A 23,123-nucleotide genomic window follows, 5' to 3' on the forward strand; every position below is an offset into this window, starting at 1 on the left:
GTACTGTCAAGTCGCTTGCAAGGAGCTCTAAACACCACCATGTTATGGTGCTCACAAGAGGGACTTAATGTAAATCCCACCAAAACAGTCGTTATACCATTCACTAGGCGAAGGAAACATACCATTACTCCGCCTATACTGAATGGTGTCAGACTGGGCTTCAGTAATGAAGTCAAACACCTCGGAATAATTCTCGATAAAAAACTGAACTGGGCTGCCCACCTAGATTATGCTGTTAAGAAAGCAACTTCGGCTATCTGGGCATGCAGGTCACTGTTTGGCAAAACCTGGGGATTGAAACCTCAACTAGCCTTCTGGTCATATACTACTATTGCACGGCCTAGGATAACCTATGCTGCAGTCGTATGGTGGCCAAAGGTGAATGAGGTGACAGCCCAAGCCAAACTAAACAAAGTTCAGCGCCTGGCCTGTCTTACAGTTACCAGTGCCATGCGTACAACACCTACTGCAGCCATGGAGGCAATGCTATGCTTACTGCCTTTGCATCTTCATGTGAAGAAGGAAGCAGAGCTCGGCGCACTACGGTTGCAAAGGAGTAAAACCATACTCGAAGGTGACCAAATCGGTCATCTTCGCATACTTCGGGAATTCAATCTGACACCCTTAGTAACTTCAGTCTCTGACTGCATGGAAGCCAGGCCCAATATGGACGTTCCATATGAGGTGATTGAAACAGATCGCTCAATGTGGAATAATGGAGGGCCAGATCTTCCATCTGGAACTATCTGTTTTTTTACAGATGGTTCAAAAATGGGGGCCTGCACAGGCTCCGGAGTCTACGGACCCGGCATCAGGGAAACTATCTCATTAGGAAAGTGGCCCACCGTTTTTCAAGCAGAAGTATATGCCATTTACATCTGTGCGACAATATGCTTGAAACGAAAGTACAGGCATGCGAAAATCGGTATCTTCACGGACAGCCAAGCAGCACTACTGGCTCTCAAGTCCGCCAAATGCGTGTCCAAACTAGTTTGGGAGTGCAGCACAGCATTGAGGGAACTCTCCCGCCAAAACAAAGTTTTATTACTTTGGGTGCCCGGTCACTGCGGAATCGAGGGCAATGAATTTGCTGACAACCTAGCAAGACAAGGATCAGCTCAGCAATTTATTGGTCCTGAACCGTTTCTGGGCACCTCCACATCCGCCGTGAAAGGCGAACTGATGACATGGGAAAAGCTAGAAATAGCATCCCGTTGGAATCAAACACAGGGTTGTAGACAAGCTAAACAGTTTATCTACCCAAACCCTGCAGTAGCTAAAAAACTACTCCATTTAACTCGTAGTGAACTACGCACGATCACGGGACTCCTAACAGGACACAGCCCCGCTCTTTATCATTTAAAGAATATCGGCAAGGTATCATCTGACACCTGCCGCTTTTGTAACTCTGAACCTGAAAGTTCAGCGCATCTGCTCTGCTATTGCGGAGCTCTTGCATTATCAAGGCACAACTTCTTAGGAAGTTTCCTTCTTACTCCATATCAGGTATGGAGCCTAAATCCCAAAACGGTCATTGGCTTTATAAACCATGTAGTACCGAATTGGGGCACAGGATTACAACTATTCCGCTCAACTCCATCAATGGGTATGAGCGATCCGTAAACTGTGTACAGCAATCGGGGCCTGCCACAAAAGACGATCATTAAGACTGTCGCAGTGGCCTTTTAACCCAATGCCCTTCTGGCATACAAAAAAAAAAAAAAAAAAAAATCGTTGACGGGCAGCTGTCTTAGCCAATCTGATCCGCGCTCGCTCAATGCCGCCTTTCGCCTCTCTCCGCTGTGCGCTTTGCCGAGGGTTTCATCACAGGTCGTGATAAAGGCGTTCTTGATGCCGATCCATTGCTCTTCGACGGTTCCACCAGGTGGCAGCGCCGAGGTTCGAGATTCAAGTTGTTCGACAAAGGCCCTTTTCACCTCAGGATTCTCCAATCGGCGGACGTCGTAGCGGTACCCAACTTTCTCCTCCCGTCGTTGGACACGTGCGACGCGCAGACGTATCTCAGCGATAACAAGATGATGGTCGGATGCAGTATCAGCGCTGCGTTTGTTGCGTACATCAAAAAGACTCCTTCGCCATTTCCGGCTGATGCAGATGTGGTTGATTTGGTTTTCTGTTCGGCCGTCGCGGGAAACCCATGTGACTTTATGTACTGGTCTATGGGGGAAGAACGATCCACCAATGGCCACGTTGTTATTACCACAGAATTCTGCAAACAGCTCCCCGTTTTCGCTCATATCTCCTAGACCATGGCATCCCACGACGCGTTTCAGGTCCGCGTTGTTTGAGCCAATTTGCGCGTTGAAGTCGCCCATGTGGATGAGGATGTCCCCCTTCGGGATTTTCTCAGCCACGCTGTTAAGCTGGTTGTAAAAACTCTTTCTCCTGCAAGTCGGTAGCATCTGTTGGCGCATAGCACTGGATTGCTGTAAGGTTCCTAACCCGTGTTCTGAATCTGGCAACGATTATTCGCTCATTTATCGGTTCCCACTTCATCAGGGCCGCATGCTCGTCTGGCCTCAGTGGGAATCCAACTCCTCTTTCTCGAGTAGCATTTTCACCTCGTATGCCAGAGCAGAGCAAGACTTGCACGGATGATGTCCTGTATTCGCCAGTACCCGGCCAGCGGACCTAGCTCAGCCCCAGGATTTCAAGCTTTAGGCGGCTAGTTTCCCTTGCAAGTTGAGCCAGCTTGCCCTGCTGGGCAAGGGTCAGTATATTCCATGTTCCGATTCGTGTCCGTGTTTTCATGCTAAAGGTCGTTGCCAATAATCCAGAGAGATTTCTTCTTTCATTTTCGGTAACTTTTTTGTTTTTCGGTACAGTAAGCTGTTAACCTAAGGTCCTTATCCCGCTAATGGGGCTGCCATCTTAATGTGCGCGGGAGCCACTGTGCCCACTTTCCTGTTAGCATACGACAACCAAAGTTGCGTACCCCAGTCGACACCTCGTAGAGGAAGAAATAGGAGTTCATGCACAGAGGTTATGGAATGCACATGTTCACCCTTTGGTACCCAACAGCGCTGCCAGGCTCTACATACGGTGGTAGCTGATGATGATTCCGCCATGGAAGGAATCGTGAAGCATAACGTACGAATTTTCGCTGAACGGCTTCAATTCTAGTTATCCAGTTAGCATTGAATGGGCACCAAACAACCGAGTTGGTCTCAAGGACGGAACGCACCAGGGAGTAGTAAAGTGATCGGAGGCACCTAGGATTCCGGAATTCATTAGCTATTTTAAATATAAATTCAAGCTGTCGATTTGCCTTGGCAATTATTTCATTGTAGTGTGGCTTGAACGTTAGCGATGTATCCAAGGTAACGCCCAAATCACGAACCTGGTTTACTCTGGTTACTGTGAGACCAAACATTGTATAATTGAAGGTAATCGGGTGAGATTTTCTATGAAACGAGATCGCACAGCATTTCTCGATGCTAACCGTTAGTAGGTTACTAGAACACCACTGGAGAAAAATCTCAACCATGCACTGGAGCTCCAAACAATCTGCATTATCGTTGACGATCTTAAATAGTTTCACGTCATCTGCAAACATCAGTCGGCAATCCTCCGGGATTAAAAGTGAGACGTCGCTTATAAACAGTGTGAAGAGCAATGGTCCGAGTTTGCTACCCTGTGGAATGCTTGAGAGAATCGTGAAATGTGCAGACTGCTGATTTCCTATCTTCACAAATAGCATTCGATTTAAAAGATAGGATCGAAACCATCGTATTAGCGCAGAACAAACCCCAAGCTTTTCCAGGTTTGCTAGTAGAATGTTGTGATCGACTCGGTCAAATGCAACTTTTAAATCGGTATAAACCGCATCTATTTGGGCACCTACGCTCATGTTTTGCAAGCACGCTGCGGTGAACTATACAAGGTTTGTAGCAGTTGAGCGTTTTGCATAAAAACCATGTTGCTCTAAGGAGATGTAGTGTTTGCAGCTTGCGAATAGAGAGTCGTGTATAATAATTTCAAACACTTTTGAACATGCGCATAGTGATGTAATACCTCTGTAATTTTTTACATCACGTTTGTCTCCCTTTCTGTGTACAGGAAACATAACGGAGAGCTTCCAAGTTGTAGGGAATACACCCTGTTGAAGCGACAAATTATACAGCATGCATAGTGGGCGTATTAGCACAGTTGCACATTTTTTCAAAACTCATGATGGAATTCCATCCGGACCAGCGGCAAATGAATGCTTGAGTTTCATTATTGCAGCTTCTACGTCACGATCAGCTATTGCGGGTAGGTTGAAATCAAGGGCATCGCTCGGAATGCTATTTACTGCTGCGTTGATTTGTGCGATTGTAGCAGCGGAGTCACGGAAATTGTGTTGGAAGTGTTGGGCGAACAAATTGCATTTCTTCAGCAACGTGCTGCCATGACAGTCACCCAAAAATATGTCTTTGGGCAATCCGTCTTCTTTTCTCTTTTTGCTAACGAATGACCAGAAGATCTTCGGGTTCAACCTGATGTTACGCTGCATTCGATGTGTATCTGTACAGGTAGCGCTTCTATGTGCGATATAGGCTACTGGCAAGATTGAAACTCTGCTTCAAGATAGTGTTACGTTGTCTGCAGTATTTACGTAGTGCCAGAGACCGCTTTCGTTTAAGTTGCTGTAAGCGAGAATTAGACCAGGGTGGTTTGCGCAACGGTCTGCGAGTAGGAACGCAATTTACAAACGCATTATTAAGAGCATCATTGAAATAAACGATAGCATCATCGAGAGCAGGATTAAGTTCCAAAAAACCGCCAGTCGATTTGCGAGATAGCACTATTTAAAGAGTCAAAGTTCCAACACATTTCCATTGGAGTATCTTCGAACTGTACGGGCAAGGTTTGATGTACCGTTATAACCAGCGCCGGGTGATTAGAGTCGAGTGGTACCAGTGGCTCACCAGCCTCGAACAGCTCACACAAAGTATCGTTGTTAGTCAGTACCAAATCGAGAAGGCGATCGTTGCTATTTGACACATGGTTAATTTGAGTTAGACCGTGCAAACTGAAACCATCCAACAAGTCGGAGCTAGCAGGAGTAATATTTGAATGGAGATAGTCAATAACAGGTACATTATTGTTCGACCGAATCCACCGCAATCCCGGCTGATTGTAATCACCGAATAGCAACGAAAAATCATCAGGCTGCAAACGTGACATAATCGACCCGATAGAACTGATATGCCGCTCGACGGCGGTGGCATCGTTTCGACGGTCAGGAGGCAGATAAATTACAACGACATTGATTTTACGAATCGGGTTTGCGATTATTACCCACAGTTGTTCAATTGTGTCGCAAACCGGAGCTGGATCAACAAAGCTAACTAATCGTGTTGAAACAGCAACCAAAACTCCCGCACCACGTGCCTTGGTACTATTAATGCGATTACGATCACAACGATACACATTGAAAAGATTACCAAACAGCTGCACAGAGTGTACTTGATCGTCTAACAACGTTTCAGCCAATACAATGACATCGTAATCACATTCGGTTGCAGCCAAAAAGAAGTCATCTAATTTGTTCCGAAGCCCACGGTCATTTTGATACAGTATCCGAAATCCAGAAGCGTCTTTGTCAGTTGGTGTATTATATGAGGACTATACCCTGACATAAAGGTTTTTGGTATACAAACAATAAGTTTCGAATTTTTCTGAAATAATGTGTTCAAGAACTTGCTATAAGAAAATTTCTCAACCTTTTAATTAATTTCATATCTATATCCGTGATTTCAGAACTAATACCAGGATTGGTATAAGATCTTCGAGCTGTATTTCCGTCATTACTATCGCTGTATCCTCCAGATTTCCTTCAACCTCTAAAATCTAGTCAATATGCAATATGGACCATACATTCGAAGCAGCTTACCCAACTATGTAAAGAAGATATCCCATAATTAAGATATCCTACGTTTACTTTGAGTGTTTGCATTTTGTCTATATTGTTGAATTCTGATATAGTAGCCTTACAAGCGTAACATCTGTGCTCTGCGCTACTCTGCGCTAAATGAGACTATATACATTTGAAAGCTCATATTTTACGCTAACTTTTACCGGTAGTGTCAATAGTGGCGATCCTTGGCTTCAAAACTTTTAAGCGTGTTTTACGCGAAAATATGGCACTTTTATAATGATAATTAAAATTGTGGCATACTATGATAAAATTACTGCATACTCAATTAATGGGCTTTATTCAGCACTATTTTTTGAAGAACTTTTCCTTAGACACCGTTGAAATCCGAGCTACCATTAGACCTCTAGCATGTTTTGAAATATTGGGTTATTTTTCAAAAAAACGCTAAAACATGCTGAGATAGCATACTTTCAAGATTCATAGAAAATTCAAATTTTGTCATACTGATCTAAAATTTTGGATTTGAACACTCCAATAGTATAGAATCACAGGAAAAATACAACGGAGAGTCGAAATGAACTTTCATTTTTTGGCTGCTGGCCAGCAATTCCCCACTGTGGGATGGTGTGCAGATGTGGAAGTACTGACCGCAATAAGCGTATGTATTTACACGAACATCAAACGATGCAGAGCAAGCATGCTAGCCCTTGCTTGATAGCACTGGAACACGATACATACAGGCTTACCAAACGATGTAATCTTTTGTGAGAATAATGATAGTTCTACAACTACTATTATTTCGCAAAAGAATACAGGCGTTTATCCCCCAATTAGTGTTGGTAAACGAAGGTTTCAACCTGTCTGCTGTAGCCAGTCAGAGTTGAGAACATTTTTTTTTTGTTCTGGACCATCAAACCATACAGACGCTTCTTTTCTATTCTCTCGCCGCAGAAGTATCAGGATGGATACCGGTAAGGTTGTTCTCTCTGGCTAACCGTCCACAAATGACCGAATGCCTGCGGGTAACAAGAAAGCATTCTGTGACACGAGGAATTCGCATTTTGTTGACGGTAAGCCGAAAACTCCCTTAAAAATAGCTACCGACGCTTCTTTGGCCATATGCAGCCCTAGCGGCAGCATGCCAAAGGGAGCAACTCCTGGAGTTAGCCGGGTGAGAGCGATGTTGGCTTCGTCTGTTAATGTTACTCGGAGACCGGTGCTTCCAGAAGCTGGACAGCGTATTCAAGTTCGGTTGGTGAATGGCGTTTTCACCGAAGAACTAAAGAATACGCTGTTAAAAGTCCCCAATAGTCTCTTATACGCAACTCCGTCCTCTCATTTCATCCCCAGCTTTAGTAACTCAGGGCTCAGATACGGCATTGTCTGGGTTTCCCCGGAAAACGCAGACAGCCGTATATGGCTCCAAGAGAAGCTAGAGATGATAAACGAGAGAGCGGGGTTGCATAGATTCGTTATAGAATTTTTCAATCTGCATCAAAACAAAGTATCTTTTAATATTTCTTTTGAAACGATGGTTTTTTACAATTGATGGAGGGACGGTAGGGGAAAGTAATGAAAATTTTTTGAGAAAGGAGGGGAAAGAGTGGAAAGGGGGGGGGGGGGGGGTAATAGGTAGCTACGCTTAACAAGTTGTCGTTGTGACTCCTATCTTTTGTCCAATCCTGCAAGGTGCATGGGTCGAACCAAGCTATAATCAGAGATTATAACCGGATTTGAACCCACAATACCTGCCAGAGTGCTGGACAAAAGAAGACTGCGCAACCCACTTATTAATGTAGCGACCTATCTGGGTTTTTGGGCTATTTTTAGACACACAGATTGTGCCTCTTCCTCTGTCAACTGTAGAAACCACCGACCGAGAAGTTTTAATCTAACTTGTTTTTACTTTCAGGACGACGACACTATGCAGGCCCTTACGACTTGCAAGGTACTGCGTGTGACGTTGTTCGTCCGTAAGCGTGTTAGTCCGCGTGTCTCAGCACGGGTCTTCGGAGAAAGGCTCCGTTCCTATGAAATTGACCAAACTCGTGTTTTAGTCTTTGACCTTGAAATGCGGTCAGGCATTAATATTAATATTTTTTTGAAACGATGGTTTTTTACAATTGATGGAGGGACGGTAGAGGAAAGTAATGATTTTTTTTTTTTTTTTTTTGAGAAAGGAGGGGAAAGAGTGGAAAGAAATGGGGGGGAGGTAATAGGTAGCTACGCTACATCTAACAAGTTAGATTAAAACTTCTCGGTCGGAGGTTTCTACAGTTGACGGAGGAAAAGGCACAATCTGTGTGTCTAAAAATAACCAGATAGGTTGCTACATTAATAAATGGATTGCGCAATCTTCTTTTGTCCAGCGCCTCTATGGTTCAAATGAACACGGGTACCAGCGAGCCACACGCCCTGGCAGGTGTTGTGGGTTCAAAGCCGGTTATAATCTCTGATTATAGCTTGGTTCGACCCATGCACCTTCCAGCATTGGACGAAAGATAGGAGTCACAACGACAACTTGTTAAGCGTAGCTACCTTTTACCCCCTTCCCCCTTCCTTTCCACTCTTTCCCCTCCTTTCCCAAAAAAATTTTCATTACTTTCCCCTACCGTCCCTCCATCAATTGTAAAAAACCATCGTTTCAAAAAAATATTAATGTTAATGCCTGACCGCATTTCAAGGTCAAAGACTAAAACACGAGTTTGGTCAAGGTATCTTTTATTATACCTTGGGATGATGCAGAAAAATTGGGGGATATGGATGTCCTGAAAAGGATATCTATCTATAACCCCCAATTACAAGCTGTCAGGTGGAAGGTTCCAAAAACCTCAACGACTTCAGGAGAGCGAACGCTCTATTGCAGCAATGACGACGGTTCTCTTAACCTTCTCAAAAAGCAAACCCTGAAGCTTAATTACCGCTTTAAAAAAGTTCCTGTTCGGATAAACCAGCACCGCAAACAGCGCCGTACCTAGGGATACGGTCTTTTTGGAGGCTGTATCCATAGGTCCACAACTCCTAGGAGGTGCACTATTGATAAGTTAACAACCAAAGATTACAGCGGCTCCTTTGGGGTACAGTAATCACTTGGTTTGTGTTTGTCAAGTTCCCTTATCTACCCCTTCCTATTCCTTCTGTTTTCCTTCCCGTTCTCATCAGGTAAATGATATAAACGGACAAGATGGGCGAGGCACAAATCCTCCAAACGATTGTGAGGAACGTGCTGCTCGAGCCAAAGAAGCTGATACCTGATATTCGCAATAGGACATTTATACGACAAAAAACAGTTGGTTTAACCTACGGTTACTCGCGCTTTTGACACATTCCACGCACTTGTAAACCAAGGGATCAAAGTTTCAAACTCTATATTTGAGCCCATATTATAGTGGATATGAAACAATATCTATTGGACTGTCAATAAATTATAGTCTTCATTAAAATTAATATGCAGAACGTTTAATAATTAATACAATGAAGTATACACATTTAAGTATATTAAATCCAGAAAATGACAGCGTTTTGCTAAAGCGTGCATAATCGCATTACATTACATTACGGCGACTGGTGCTTTCACGGTACACTATAATGATTATTAACGAAAAATTAGCCCTCAACGTGAATTAATGACTAACATGACTGCTTTGAATGTATTAGTAAATAGGTCTTAATGGCTCTTTAGTTGCAATTTTTCAAATGAAGTACAGTAGATTCGCTGGGATAAATGCTTGTCTGCCTTACATTATCGGTAATCTTTCATATACAATTCAGTTCCGTTAACAAAAATGTTTTTCTGACGAAAAACACACGCACATGCACTTCAAAATCAGTATAAAACATATATCATAAAACACACACACAACACTAACCCCATCGCGTATCGCATTTTACTTGAATATTTTAAACAAAACCGGCCATTCACTAAACTTGAAATGCAGGATTTAGAAATATTTAATTATAGTACATCAATATCTGGCTCACTTTTCGTCAATATATCTCCGCATTTGGCAGAAATTTACAAAATATGAAAGCACACAAGTACCTAATCTACATTTGTGCATGCAAAAGTCCTACTACATTCACTATAAAAAAAATCTGTATGTACAACTGGCGTAAAAACTTGCGCAGTTTTCATTCACCAAACTTTTCACTTAAAATTTGCGTTTCAGCGGCTTTTACTCGCCGTTTTATCTTAAAATCTAAGTTTTATAGTAAGTTTTATTTACTTGATTCTTAAACATAAGACGAGGGGGGATCTATAACCGTAAGGTTACCGATTCTGCTTTGACAAGCGAATGGTTGTGGGTTCGAATCTAAGTAGAATCAGGCCATTCGATGTCAAAGTGACTTTAATTTGTTTATTCATCTTCGATATAATAAAAAAAACATCGCACAGACATGTTACTTAGTACTAATAACCGCTAATCCTTAATCTAAACACATTTTTTGACATGCCAAAATCACACAAATAATAAACTTCGTTAAAACGACTACAACAAACTTCCAGCGGGTTGTTATTTCCGTAGGCCGTGCGGTGATTCGATCGTCGAAAGAACTCCGATTGGCGCATCACTCGTGACGGTGCGTTGAATCGTAGTTTTTCAAGAATAGCTGGACAGTCAATGCGATCTGCTAACACGTCAAATATTATCATACGTTGGAGAAGTATTCGTCTACTTTCCAGCGTCGGTAGGTTGATCAGCATACACCGGTTTACATATGGTGGCAGGTTTGTTCGGTCTCTCCAATTAAGATTCCGCAAAGCGTATCGGATGAACTGCTTTCGTACTCGTTCGAGTCTGTTGACGTGAACAGCGTGATATGGTGCCCAAACGAGCGAGCAGTAAAGTGTTCTGAGGCTATAAACATCAACAAAGAAATTGGTGTTCCTCCTCAGAAAACCTAACATTGCATATGCCTTAGCTGTAACGGAAGAGATATGTTCCACAAATTTCAGTTTGCTGTCGATGAGAATCCCCAAATCCATCACAACGCCTTTACGTTCTAGGCTTGTTGTCTCCATGATGTAATCAAAAACCATCGGCGCACGTACCCTCGTGAATGAAATTATGCAACATTTGTTGACGTTAGCTTTCATCCCATTCACTCTACACCATTCAATGAGCGCGTCAATATCGATTTGGAGCGCACAGCAGTCTGTTAGTGTTGTGATTACACGGTAAAATTTGAGGTCATCAGCGTATAACAGTTTCGGGGATTTCAATTTTCCGCAAAGATCGTTGATGAAAAGAACGAACAGCAAAGGTCCCAAGACACTGCCTTGAGGAACTCCGGACTGAATCCGGAATGGAGTAGAGCACGCCACGCCAACTCTCACCGTTGAGTTACGCCCCGTCAGATACGACAGAATCCATTTTGTCAGCCACTCAGGTAGTCCCATTCTCCTAAACTTCTCAACCGCCAGAGTATGTGGAACCTTGTCAAACGCCTTGGCAAAATCAACATACACAGCGTCGATTTGTTGTCATTTTTCGATTTTATCCACAATAGTCGAAACATAGCTTAGCAAGTTTGTAGTGGTCGAACGGTTTTTCATGAAGCCGTGTTGTTCTGCAGATATTATGGACTTAACAGATTGGTATAGCGAATCATGCACGATACTTTCAAGGACCTTTGGCAGACAGCTAAGAATGGAGATCCCACGGTAGTTCTCTACTTCGTTAAACGAACCAGATTTATAAATCGCTGTGATTGAAGCAGATTTCCAAACAGTTGGGAATTGCCTTTCGCTGATAGAACGGTTGAACAGTATACTTACAGGGTAAGCGAGAGCACCAGCACACTGTTTTACAAAGAAAGGAGGTAATTGATCAGGACCGGGTCCTTTTGATCCATCGATAGATTGCAAATTCAGTTGGACTTCGTGGGGCGAAAAATTCATCCGGAGCACGTTCACGTCATAACGCGGAATACTGCTCAGCAGGGATGGCACCTCCTCAGAAGAAAAAAAGAGAAGAGAAAAATTCAAACTGTGCTCAGTCTTCAACGCGATTTATTCTGCTCCGTTTCATTTTAACTGTGCTCTTTCTTGCTGAACGCAAGTTGTATGAGCAACCGCACACTGTGCTACTCATTGAGGAGAATGTTAATACACTTTGAATACGTTGATGCGATGCGCTGACGTATGACAACTACGGGTAGTTTTAACATGGGTAATGCGTTGAGAAAAAACGACGGTTGTCAGTAGCGGTCATTGCCATCAGAAAAATATTAATCCATTAATGCAGTTGAATCATGATGATTCTTACATTTAGTATATTCAGTTGAGTTTGGCTGCCCGTGACCGCAACTGCATCATATGGTTAGGCATGTCACAACGGCAACAGTGCGAAAAATGTTATTTAGATATGGCAACATTTGAATTCCCATACATTTGCTTCTTGACGCGCACCAACAGGAAAGTCCCATTATAAACAAAGGCAATTCTCCGCTAAGATTTAAAATTTAACGACTTTTGATTGTCTTGACGCCTCTGAGTCTATAGTTGCTGTACGCGCACCGGTTGTTTTGTTTCCACGCTTACTGCTGTAGCTACCGAGAGGACCGGGAGCAAAACCGAATGTTGCTCATTTAAAGAGCGCATTGAGAAGTTTTTCTGCGCGTCAGTTTTTGTCATTGTGTTTAGTCTGTTTCTCATTGTGTGGATTTATTTCTCATTTCTGAAAGCAGTTCTGCTCATTGAGTTGAACAAAAAAAGTTGCACTTTTTGCACAATGAGTGAGGAAATAACACGCCTGCTGCTCAGGTACGTTTCAGACAAAGGTGGTGAGTTATTACTTGACACACTTTGAAAGAAAGCCGAGAACATATTCGCTGATTCCTGCGGCGATGTGGCATTTAATCCCTGGTAGCGCATGGTTCGAGGTACCCCTTTCACTGCTTGTCGGTCCTTAACGTAGGTCCAGAATGACTTTGGATCCGCTCTTACATTATCTTCTATACGATGAATGTAATCACGAAAACTTGAAGCGTTTAAAGAGTTGAATTGAGCCTCAATTTCACGCATTTCAATTTTTCGCGATTCACACCTGCACTTGAAGTAACGTTTCCTGGCTTTTCGAAGACGGTTACGAAGATTCCGAAGCTGCACGTTCCACCACGGTTGGTTGTTGTGAAATTTCCTTTTCCCTTTTCTGAGTGGTACATTTGCTCGAAATATTCGATAGAGCTCATTGTAGAAGCATGTAACTGCATCATCAACTGAACCAATCGCCAATAATTGGTGTCAATGTATTTGCTGAATAAGCCCATTCATCAAAGACATATCACAACGGCGAAAATCAAACTATTCAACTTCTTCTTCCTCATAAATGTGCTCATCATTCAATTTTAAAACAATCGGCTTATGATGTCGGTCTATTCTCAGTAACGGTATCGACGGTTCAAAAATTTCTACGCAGGCTGTACTGCTGGTAAAAACCAAGTCGAGTAATCTGCCATTGTCGTTAATATAATAATTCTGCTGTTGTAAACCCGTGATTAATAAAGATTGAACTAATGTCAACTCGGACTCGGCAGACGCAATCATCGGCAGAAAGCAATTCATTTCATCGTCATAATCCCATCGCAAGTGTGGAAGATTGTAATCACCTAACACAATTGTTTTATCCCGATCTTTTGCTAGCAGAGACAATTGTTGAGTGCACGCTGCATGTCGTTCGTACAGCACGGGATCAGAATTTGGAGGTAGAAACACAGCGCAAATGAAAATGTTACCATCCTTCATCGCAATGCGGACAGCAGTTTGCTCTAGCACATCGGCTTCTGTAAAACTAACAGTTGTGTATTTTAAATTAGTTTTTACACCGATCAATACACCGCCACCTCGCTGGCAGTTTCGGTCGCAACGATAAAGTGTGTAATTATTGGTTAGTCCGAATCAAGAATATCTTTCTTCAGCCAAGTTTCAGTAAAAACTATAACATCATAATCGCACGAAGCGAGAGCTAGAAACAGTTCATTAGTTTTGGTTCGTAGCCCCCTAGTGTTTTGATAGAAAATTGTCAATGAACGAACGGTGCGAGAGTCGGGTGTGTGGCTATCAGCTGATATTTTTTTGCAAGTTCGATTTTGTTCCGTTGTCGAATCATTTATTAAAACGACGTTACTGTGTAGAGTCGTCGGTCGGGATAGTGTGCGTGCGATACAAATTTCAGTGCGGTCATATGGTGGTAATTTCTGCTTATTGCGATTGAATTCCACCCGGCGTGGATGGGAATCGAAAGAACGTGCGTGTACTAGCAGTGTGCTGAAAATCAAACGGTCGGAATATAATTCCTTTCTGTCAGGTCGATCTGGACAAAGCTAAATCTTTTAAATCCATCTCGACACCAGCTTTGAAAGAAACAAACGTGAGTTCCTCCAGTGTTTTGCCTTTTGGAACCAGCTTAACCACGTCCACTGTTTTCTCTGTGTTGAGATTGTTTCGTACAAGTTTTTCGATCTGATTTACCGTTGCTTGAGGATCAAACCCGGATAAATACAACCAAAACAACTTCTCCTTTTTAGCCGCAGCCAGTGGGATAGCATCATCAGGCTGGATATCTCTTGTGCCTTCTGTGGCATTATCGCGCTGCTGTGACGATTCGTCCGGAATTATTAATCGTGGCCGTTTGCGTGAGTTTGTCGTTATCGGAATTCGAGGAGTAGTGGGCATGGGAGTTCGCTGGAGAATTGTGTTTATTTTCATAGTGTTGAGTGCAATTTCTTTACGCAACTCATCCAGTACTTTGTTTTGATCGTCAACCATTGCCTGCATAGCGTTGTTAGTAGACGAAATGGCTTGACGAAAACGAGCGTTACTCATCATTTTCGTACAGGCATGGCACATCCAAAACAATTGTGAACTACCGGCGATAGCTTCTCTTGTTTCAGCAGTTATACGAGCGCACTTCAGATGGAAAGCGAATTTACAGAAGCCATTGCAAACAATTTCGTCGGCACAACCACAACAAATAGACTCCATTGCCTTTTCTACTCTTTCGCTATTCATTAGGAAAGCAGTGTAGTTTAATGCAGTTTTTTCACTTATAACTCCTTCAAAGCGTTGTACTTCAATAGATATCAATGAAAGTTTGATACGTTATGCTCAGCACCAACAAAATCCGGGAAAAAGCAGAAAAACGTAGAATTAGCAGTGATAGCAAACAACAACTAGCCAATTGCCTACCTCACACATACACATGCAAGCAAGAGTTTATTCTCAGGCTCCTCATCACCTACATGTTGAATTCTATATTATCCCGATTAAGCCTATTGACAGTGCAAAAATGAGACCCTTATAGTAAAATGCACTGGTTAGCTGCCCCAGAGATAGCTTTAATTGGGGATAGCGCTGTCATGTGGAACGAGGTGGGTAAAGCAGAGAAAGCATTGAAGCAAGGGTACTCAATTACACATACAGCATATCGCTCACTCAATAGTGATTATAGCAAAAATAAATGCAGTGCGGGTTGAACAGCAAACACCCGGGCGATGTCACAATAGATTAGTGATGGCCAAACTGCGGCCCGCGGGCCGCATGCGGCCCTTAAAGATGTTTTGTGCGGCCCGCGGATTGATTTGAAAGATGGTGCACTTATGAGTAATTTTTTTGATGACACAGGGGTCACTCAAATCAGCCGTTATGCCTCGTGCATTTAGTAGTTCCGAATAATTTCCGGTTTAAATCTTGTGGTAATTCCCAGAAAATGGTTTTTATTGCCGCATATTTTGCATTTTGTTATGCGCGGAAATGGCCAGAGGAATTTGCGGCCCGCGACATCATGGGGCGATCTCATTTGGCCCGCACCATGCCTATGCCTGGGCATCACTGCAATAGATCAACGAAACTGGTCGCAATGATGAATCCATACAGGAAAAAAAACATAAGATTAAATGCATGCCGACTGCAAACCAGATGTTTCCAAAATTATTCCGGTGAATGAACGTGCTGCTTTGACCTCTTGCTCGTAGTAAACCAGTGATGCTATACAAAATACTAAAATTGTTGCTTTTTCGTCATGTAATAAAGAAATCTAACAAAAGATATGGCAACATCACGTGTGTTAAGCTCTCGCGTGACTTTAGCTGAAATGTTCGTCATATGTTATACAACACTCCCGTGTTTTAATAACATTGCTCGTCAATCTGCATGCACACACACAATCCGTTTGGTTATTTGTCGCTTACAGTTTCTATTCTATTCGCAAAACAATACAAATATAAAATGATGATGAATGATCTTAATGATCACTAATTTCAGCTTAATCCGTCATACGGAAAACGAAAGATTCTCACATTAAATTGCACCACGGAAGAAACGTTGTAGAAAATTACTCAATTGACCGATCCTTTTCAATCTTTCAGACTATGAAATATAATCCATTAGTAAGCTTTTGGCATATTTATTTCATTTATCTTCGATACCATAACCGTATGCTCGCAGCTTACGCTTTACTTTCTGTATTTACTTTAGTTCATAAGATTCAGTACAACATCTGGTTGCGGCTTCTTCTTCAGAAACCCACTTTTTCCTCATGTCTTCCTCAGATTTGACCTCTTTGGGATACTTCCGTTGTGTTTGCTTCATATTTTTAGATGGACCTTAGTTCCAGTGCGTTGGGGGGGTCATGTGCTTAGGTACAAAAGTAACCCCGTTGACTTCTTACCACTCCAGGAAATCCTTTCAATAGTTGCACGAAGATAGATCCGGCGAGGAGATCGTAGGGCCCTCGTGTTGCTTCAGCAGAGGAAGTAGACGCTTCTGTAGGCACTCCTTGAGGTAGATCTGCTCATTTACAGTTTTGATAGTGATGAACGGCGCACTCCGTTTGCCACATGAGCAGATCGCTTGCCAAATCATGTATTTTTTGGCAAACTTTGAAAGTTCCTGCTTCCTTACTTTCTCTGGAACATCAAAATTGTGCTGCGCGGTGTTCTCAGAGTTTCGTAGTAACGTTCAACCATACGGCGGTAGTAACGTTCAACCATACCGTTGACTGCACGATTTTAAGTGGTTTTCCGATGAGAGAGTTGAATGAGAGAGAGTTGCGTTTGCGCAAAATCAATTCGCGACATTGCTTTTCGGGTGACGCCATTTTTTCCAATTTTCGAAAAACTGACAGCGATAAAATACAGTGTAAACAATACACTCTAAACTACTTCTACCCAAATTTTTAAGAGAAAATACCCAATAGGTAATTTTCTACAGCGTTTCTTTCGTGGTGCAATTTAATTTGGGACACCCTTTATCTACGCAGTACATTCGTTATACAAAAGATAAATAATAATTAAAAGGATCGACGATTCGTTTACCTATAAAAGTTCAATACAACGTGATGAAATGCCGTGGTTACTACATTCTACTTCTGTCATATTTATTTGGCTCTGGAACGCTATCCTCGATTTCTTTTTCTTTTTTGTGTCCTTTGGGATGCTTTACCTAAAAATAGATAATACGGGTCATCAATATACGGCAATTGATCGTTGCTCGTACTATGTATGTATATATGTATGGAACTACCACCTATCTTAGCAGAACAACCGTTCATAGCAATGAGCCTATCTTGACAAAGGAAATCGTGCAAACTTAACACTAAACATACCGACTGCACTCTACGGATATTTTTCGCTGACAGACCGGAAATGCCGCGATTGTCGATAGATTACCGTTTGTTCGGGAGTGAGCACGAATCGTACGAAGGGAGGCATCACTGTAGTACGTGCGTGAGTGACTAGCGGTTAAGCAGCATCGGCTTAGCGCACTTATCTACAATAGCGCTTTAGCTGGTATTGGCTTAGAATAGGAAGCCCTGATTTGAATATGTCTTTATGAAAGCGACAATGGGATATTGTCCGCTAAAATTATTATAATTTTATAAATATAATATATAAGCCCGCTAAACGATAGGTTTAATGAGTCCGCGTAGTTAATCCGCCAGCAGCCGTCGTGCTGTCTGTGCATGTAAATAATTGTGCAATGTTCAATGTAAATGTGTAGTAAGAATATAGTCTGTAGTGTAATGTGGTGTGTAATCGTGGAACAGTGTAATATCCGAAGTCCCATAAAAGAACGGGTTGTAAGCGGCGCAGGTGCGCCCGAGACAGAAAGGCTTTGATTGCTTAGGATTAGCAAATCCCATCGCAAGGAAACTACACCCTCCCACTCTGATACCCTGCGCTGATGTTAAGGTTTAAAAATACAGTCCACTCGCTCCCAACCGTGCTATCGAACACCGTTAATATTTTTCTCGATAAAAAGAAAAATAGTAGAGCTGCAAACTTTGCACTATACAGGGATACCTCGATATAAGACAATTTCAAAAAGTTGTCTAATATCGAAATTGTGTTATATCGAAACAAGATTTTTGACGTAGGACTACGTCTTTGTTTACTATACTGGGACTGGGCAGCACTTTGTGAAAACGAAAATAGAAGTGTAACGTTTGAATGAAAGATTTCAAATGCTAATAACTACTAAACTACTGAACGAAACTGAACAATTTATATGTCGTTGGATAGATAAAATGACCAGCAATTTTTAGGGGGATAAGACAGCAATTTTAAGGGGGCGTAAGAGGGGGGGGGGGCTCCTATGCAAATTAAACACAAATTTCCTCAAAACTCGAGAACTAATCAAGCAAATGGAACGAAATTTGGCATATGGGGGCAGGATTTTTTTCTACGGTGTACTGAGACCACTTCTCCTTCTAAGAGGGGGGCTCCCGTACAAATGAAATACAAATTTCCTCAAAACTCTAGAACTAATCAAGCAAATAGAACCAAATTTGTAATGTAGGGGTTTTAGAAGGCAAAACTTATTTCTATGGTAAATTAAGAACCCTCCCTTCTTTAGGAGGGGGGCCTCCATTCAAATAATATTCAAATTTCCTCATAACTCAAGGAATCAAAATTGGCTTGTGGGGGTTTTTGGAGGTAAGATGTTTCTGAATTTTTTCTATGGTATAATGAGACCCTTCCGTCTTTTAACAGGGGAGCGGGGGGAATTTTTCTATGGTGGATTAGAACCTTTGCTTTCTTTAAGAAGGGGAGATGCCATTCAAATGAAATACAACTTTCTTCATAACTCGAGAACTAATCAAGCAAATGGCACCAAATTTGGCTTTGAATTTATTTATTTTATGATGCTTCGAGACCCCTCACCCCTGCGGTAGGAGGATAATTCATTACCATTTCAACCTGTATGATGCACACAAGTGATTTTTCAAAAAAATTTCTGTCTCAAAGGTTGCAGGTGTTGTACTTATGAACCACCGTCCACGTATTTTCAAAGCCACCATTGCATTAAATGAAGAATTGAATCTGAATATTTTGCTCTTCTCTTTTAAACATTCACTTAAACAATGCCACTCACAGATTCTTATAAACAAACATATGCCAGAAATGCAGTTTACATTAGTCTTTGATCTGATGATATAGTCGTACGTCACCCTTTCGTACAACCCTTAGGGCTGTATACCTTGTAGTTTTTCAAACATTTTTGCATTAGCAGTCGCCAATTTTGCTCTGTGGTGTATGTTTACAATTTTTGAACTATTTATTATAGTTTGAGCTATTAGTTTTTTACAATTTTTAGCATTATTTAGAAATAATGAACATTTTTATGGCGCCGGTTTTGGATTGGAAAATTGGCTCAGGTGTCGTTACCAACTATGTCAAAGCAATTTGTCTTATATCGAGGTAAAAAGTGTCTTATATCCAATTGTCTTATATCGAGGTTGTTTTATAACGAGGTTGTCTTATATCGAGGTATCCCTGTACTTTAAATACATTTTCTAACAAAAATAGTTACCGGGGCATAATACTTTTTCAATTTTTAAAAACCGAATTTTTTTTATTGATTATTTCGAAAGATTAACATTTTGACTACATGTGTTTGAAGTCGTTTGGATGAATTCCTAAAATTGACAAAGTTACAGCTATTTGTACAGCGCATGTCTGGAACGATTACACAGCGAATAAAAGCTTCAAGGCCGTTTTTTGGAAGTCGGTACCATAAATATCTCAAGGACAGCTCATGCAATTCTCATGACTCTTATTTTGTTTTAAAGCCAACAAAATTATCTAGTGTTTGACCCATCCTTTTTTTGATATTGCAATTTTTGTATTTTTTAGAAATGTTTAAAGTCAATTTTTTCGACTAAAACATTACTTTCATATTTCAATGTCCGCTGTTTTGTTATGCGTCCGAAATTTAAAGAAAAGATGGGTCAAACACGAGATAATTTAATATACTTTCATGTCGTTTTAGAAGTTTTCAATTCGGATAAGCCCCCTAGCGCCAATCCATGGTACCGCAATTCAAGTTCTTTTTGCCTGCCTTCAAGGAGTCGTAGGGGAAAGGAGACGAGGTTCCCATATGAAAACAAATTAATATTAGTATAAAATACAATGCTTTGAATGTAAAAAACCCGATTCGGTTTGCCTTTCGCGTTTCGCGTTGCGTCGGAAGCGCCGGGCACTGCGGGGGAGTAGCCCCCGCAGAGATCACCTCTATCTAGATTTATTTGTTTTCCTAGGTCTACTGTTCTCTATTACTTTCCTTCAGTTGGGTCCGAATGAGCGACAGCGAGTAGGAGAGGATCACCCCTGCGAAATGGTAGTTTCCACGAAAATATTTTCCGTGAAATGGTACATCCAGCGTAAGGTTTTTCGCGAAATGGTATTCCGCGAAACTCTACATTCCGCGTTATGGTCAACCGAAATGGTTATATAATCATGGCGAATATTTAAATGCTATCCGTTTTATTTTATCAGGCTAAGCAACGGGGGAGTTGTTTTCTACTTAACTGTGAGGAAAATTTGTATTTTGAACCACCCATGAACTCCTCAGAAACTTGCAAAACTCGAGGTTGGAACAAAGGTCATCCAAGATTCATGAACACAGTTTGATTTTTGGGAATACGACGTTTTTTGGGTTAGCTAGTAAATAAATAAATACGGACCGAGGGGTAAGACGCTTCATAATATTATCATATATTAATATATTAGGCAAATATATTTATATTATTTTATCTTGGCTTTACCTTAAAGCGTTATAAATGTATATCTTTATAGGGCTTTAGGTTATATTAGGGTGGGAACGGTATAAATATATTAAGGTTGAAAAAATATTTCCATTGGGAACAGTAATATATTTTCAACAGTGCATTTTGCTCTGTCGAGTTTCACACATAATCAGAAAGGAATTCTGCGGCCTACATTAGTTTACACCGGTAAATAATATTACTATTCGTTCAACAATATTAGATTTTGTTTTATTTTAGCAATTCCTACCATCAAAACTGCAAAGGACATTGTAACAACCCGCGGTAAGCGGTTCAAACGATACCAACTGAAAACTATCTCAACCGTTTATGAAATCTAAAGTTTTAATGCATAATTTACTAATATTAACCCTTAAATGCGCACGCTAAAAAATTCATTTAAAAAGCAAACTTACTTATCTAAAGGCGGTAAACATAATTTACTTTGGGGATGTTTTTCACTATGTTGTTTTAAGGGAGGACCCTACTCTGGAAAGTCGGAAAAATCTAATTTTATTTTTTTGCATTTTCGAGACGCTTACACCTTCAGAAATGTCATTCCAAAAAGATTTTTTAATATCTGAAGTCATTGAAAACTTACGGCAAATATTGTGGAGTCACCTCAAGGGAAGTCCATTGCTGTACGAAACTTTAAACGCGTTTTCCCCAAAACCATGTTTCTTTAGCTGGTGGTACGTGTATCTTATGATCTAGTGGACCGATTTGGCTGAAATTTTTTTTCAGCATATAAAAATGAACTGTTCTAAACTGTTACGTAGCCGTTTTTGATATATCAATTTTTCAATTTTTTATGAACTTTTAATTGGCGTTTTTCGATGAAAAAATACCTTGGAAAAATTGCCGCTGTTTTGATAAATTTTCGAAATTTTAAAAACCGCTACGTTACAATTTAGGTATTAACCTAAAGCTCCAAAATCATCCTTGAAATCCGCTCTACGATACTCAGTTGGTTCCCGGCACGTACCGCCAACAAGGAACTATTTTCTAGAGGGCATTCACGCGCCCTCCTGCCACCAGCATAATAATCACTATTCTGGTATGCAAAAAATACAAAATATATCTTCAAATATACCTTAACCAATAACCAAAATACCCCGACACTTAACTATAATTCTAGCATCTGAAAAAAATTTACGAAAATCTATTATTAATCGGTCTCCTAGACTAGGGTCCCCCTTAAAGCAACATTGCGCATTTAAGGGTTAAGAAATAAATAGTCAAAATTGTTGCTACCGTTCTGCCAAGAACCGTACTTGCCAAGTTGATAAGCGTACAATCAATTTATGCAATAGGAATATGTGTGAATCTTTGTATAAAAACAACTTGTTTTTAATGTCAATACATTCACTGTAACATAAAGATTCTATTAAGGTATAATTTGCGTAACACCTTATAACAGTGTAGCCATCTCTCCAATGAGTTCTTTCCGTGCCTCTCACGGATTCTATTTTGTTTTCATTATCATTACACTATATATCAGAACTTCGGACAGTAAAGACGCGTTTATTGTAACTACAGAATCATTCGTCTTAATCTGAAACGTCCGGTTGTCCCTTGGTTGCCTCAAAAGATTCAAAATAAAAAAAAATCGAAAAAAAATTTTGGTTTTAGGCAAATGTTTAAAAAATGTGCAAATTACCATAAAGGATTAGGAAACTTGAACTTTCATACGTCACGATAGACACTAATATTAATGTAGGATCGAGTACCTTCCTAATAAATATTTCTTGGAAAGTTGCAATATTAATATGCACATCAAGGCGAACAAAGTATATTAAAGGGCAAGGTGTGATAATAGGCCAAATTTATTTTACTACTATTTTACTTTTTGACTATTTGATGGGGCTTTCAACCGGTGCACAGTGGGCAGAACCGACCGAAAAAATGGAACTTTTTGTTGCCACTGTTTTTAAGAGGTAAAAAGTGACTTTTCTTATGTAAAAAATCACGAGAAATCGATTGGAGATGGTCTCAACGCGCGGAAATGACGGGAAGTAGCCTATTTTGCCCCATTCACCTCTATTTTTAATAGTTTTGAAAGAATCATGCACAAACTCTCTCTAATTTCTATGGTATGGATTCTATGGTATGGAAAAGAAGAAGAATGTTAGAAAAAAGGTATATGAACAATTTTATTTTAATACAACATAACCTAGAAATCCGTTTTGCTC

At 40.9% G+C, this 23,123-nt stretch overlaps 2 protein-coding genes across 2 annotated transcripts in view; both read right to left on the reverse strand.

Moving 5' to 3' along the window:
- LOC128740148 (uncharacterized) overlaps positions 1–14,714 on the reverse strand; it is a 36,290-nt gene extending 21,576 nt beyond the window's left edge. Inside the window, exons 1-2 of the mRNA XM_053835669.1 lie at positions 14,257–14,714; positions 13,411–13,677 (exon numbers count right to left, since the gene is read on the reverse strand). Of these exons, the coding sequence (XP_053691644.1) occupies positions 13,411–13,677; positions 14,257–14,714 (725 nt within the window). The remainder of the gene's footprint in view (positions 1–13,410; positions 13,678–14,256) is intronic.
- The window catches only part of LOC128740149 (muscle M-line assembly protein unc-89-like), a 181,418-nt gene that overhangs the window by 13,721 nt on the left and 144,574 nt on the right, over positions 1–23,123 (reverse strand). The window contains exon 7 of the mRNA XM_053835670.1: positions 17,201–17,327. Coding sequence (XP_053691645.1) covers positions 17,241–17,327 — 87 coding nt within the window. The 3' untranslated portion in view covers positions 17,201–17,240. The remainder of the gene's footprint in view (positions 1–17,200; positions 17,328–23,123) is intronic.

Source organism: Sabethes cyaneus, chromosome 3 (genome assembly GCF_943734655.1).
Source record: "Sabethes cyaneus chromosome 3, idSabCyanKW18_F2, whole genome shotgun sequence".
Taxonomy (NCBI): Eukaryota; Metazoa; Arthropoda; class Insecta; order Diptera; family Culicidae; genus Sabethes; species Sabethes cyaneus.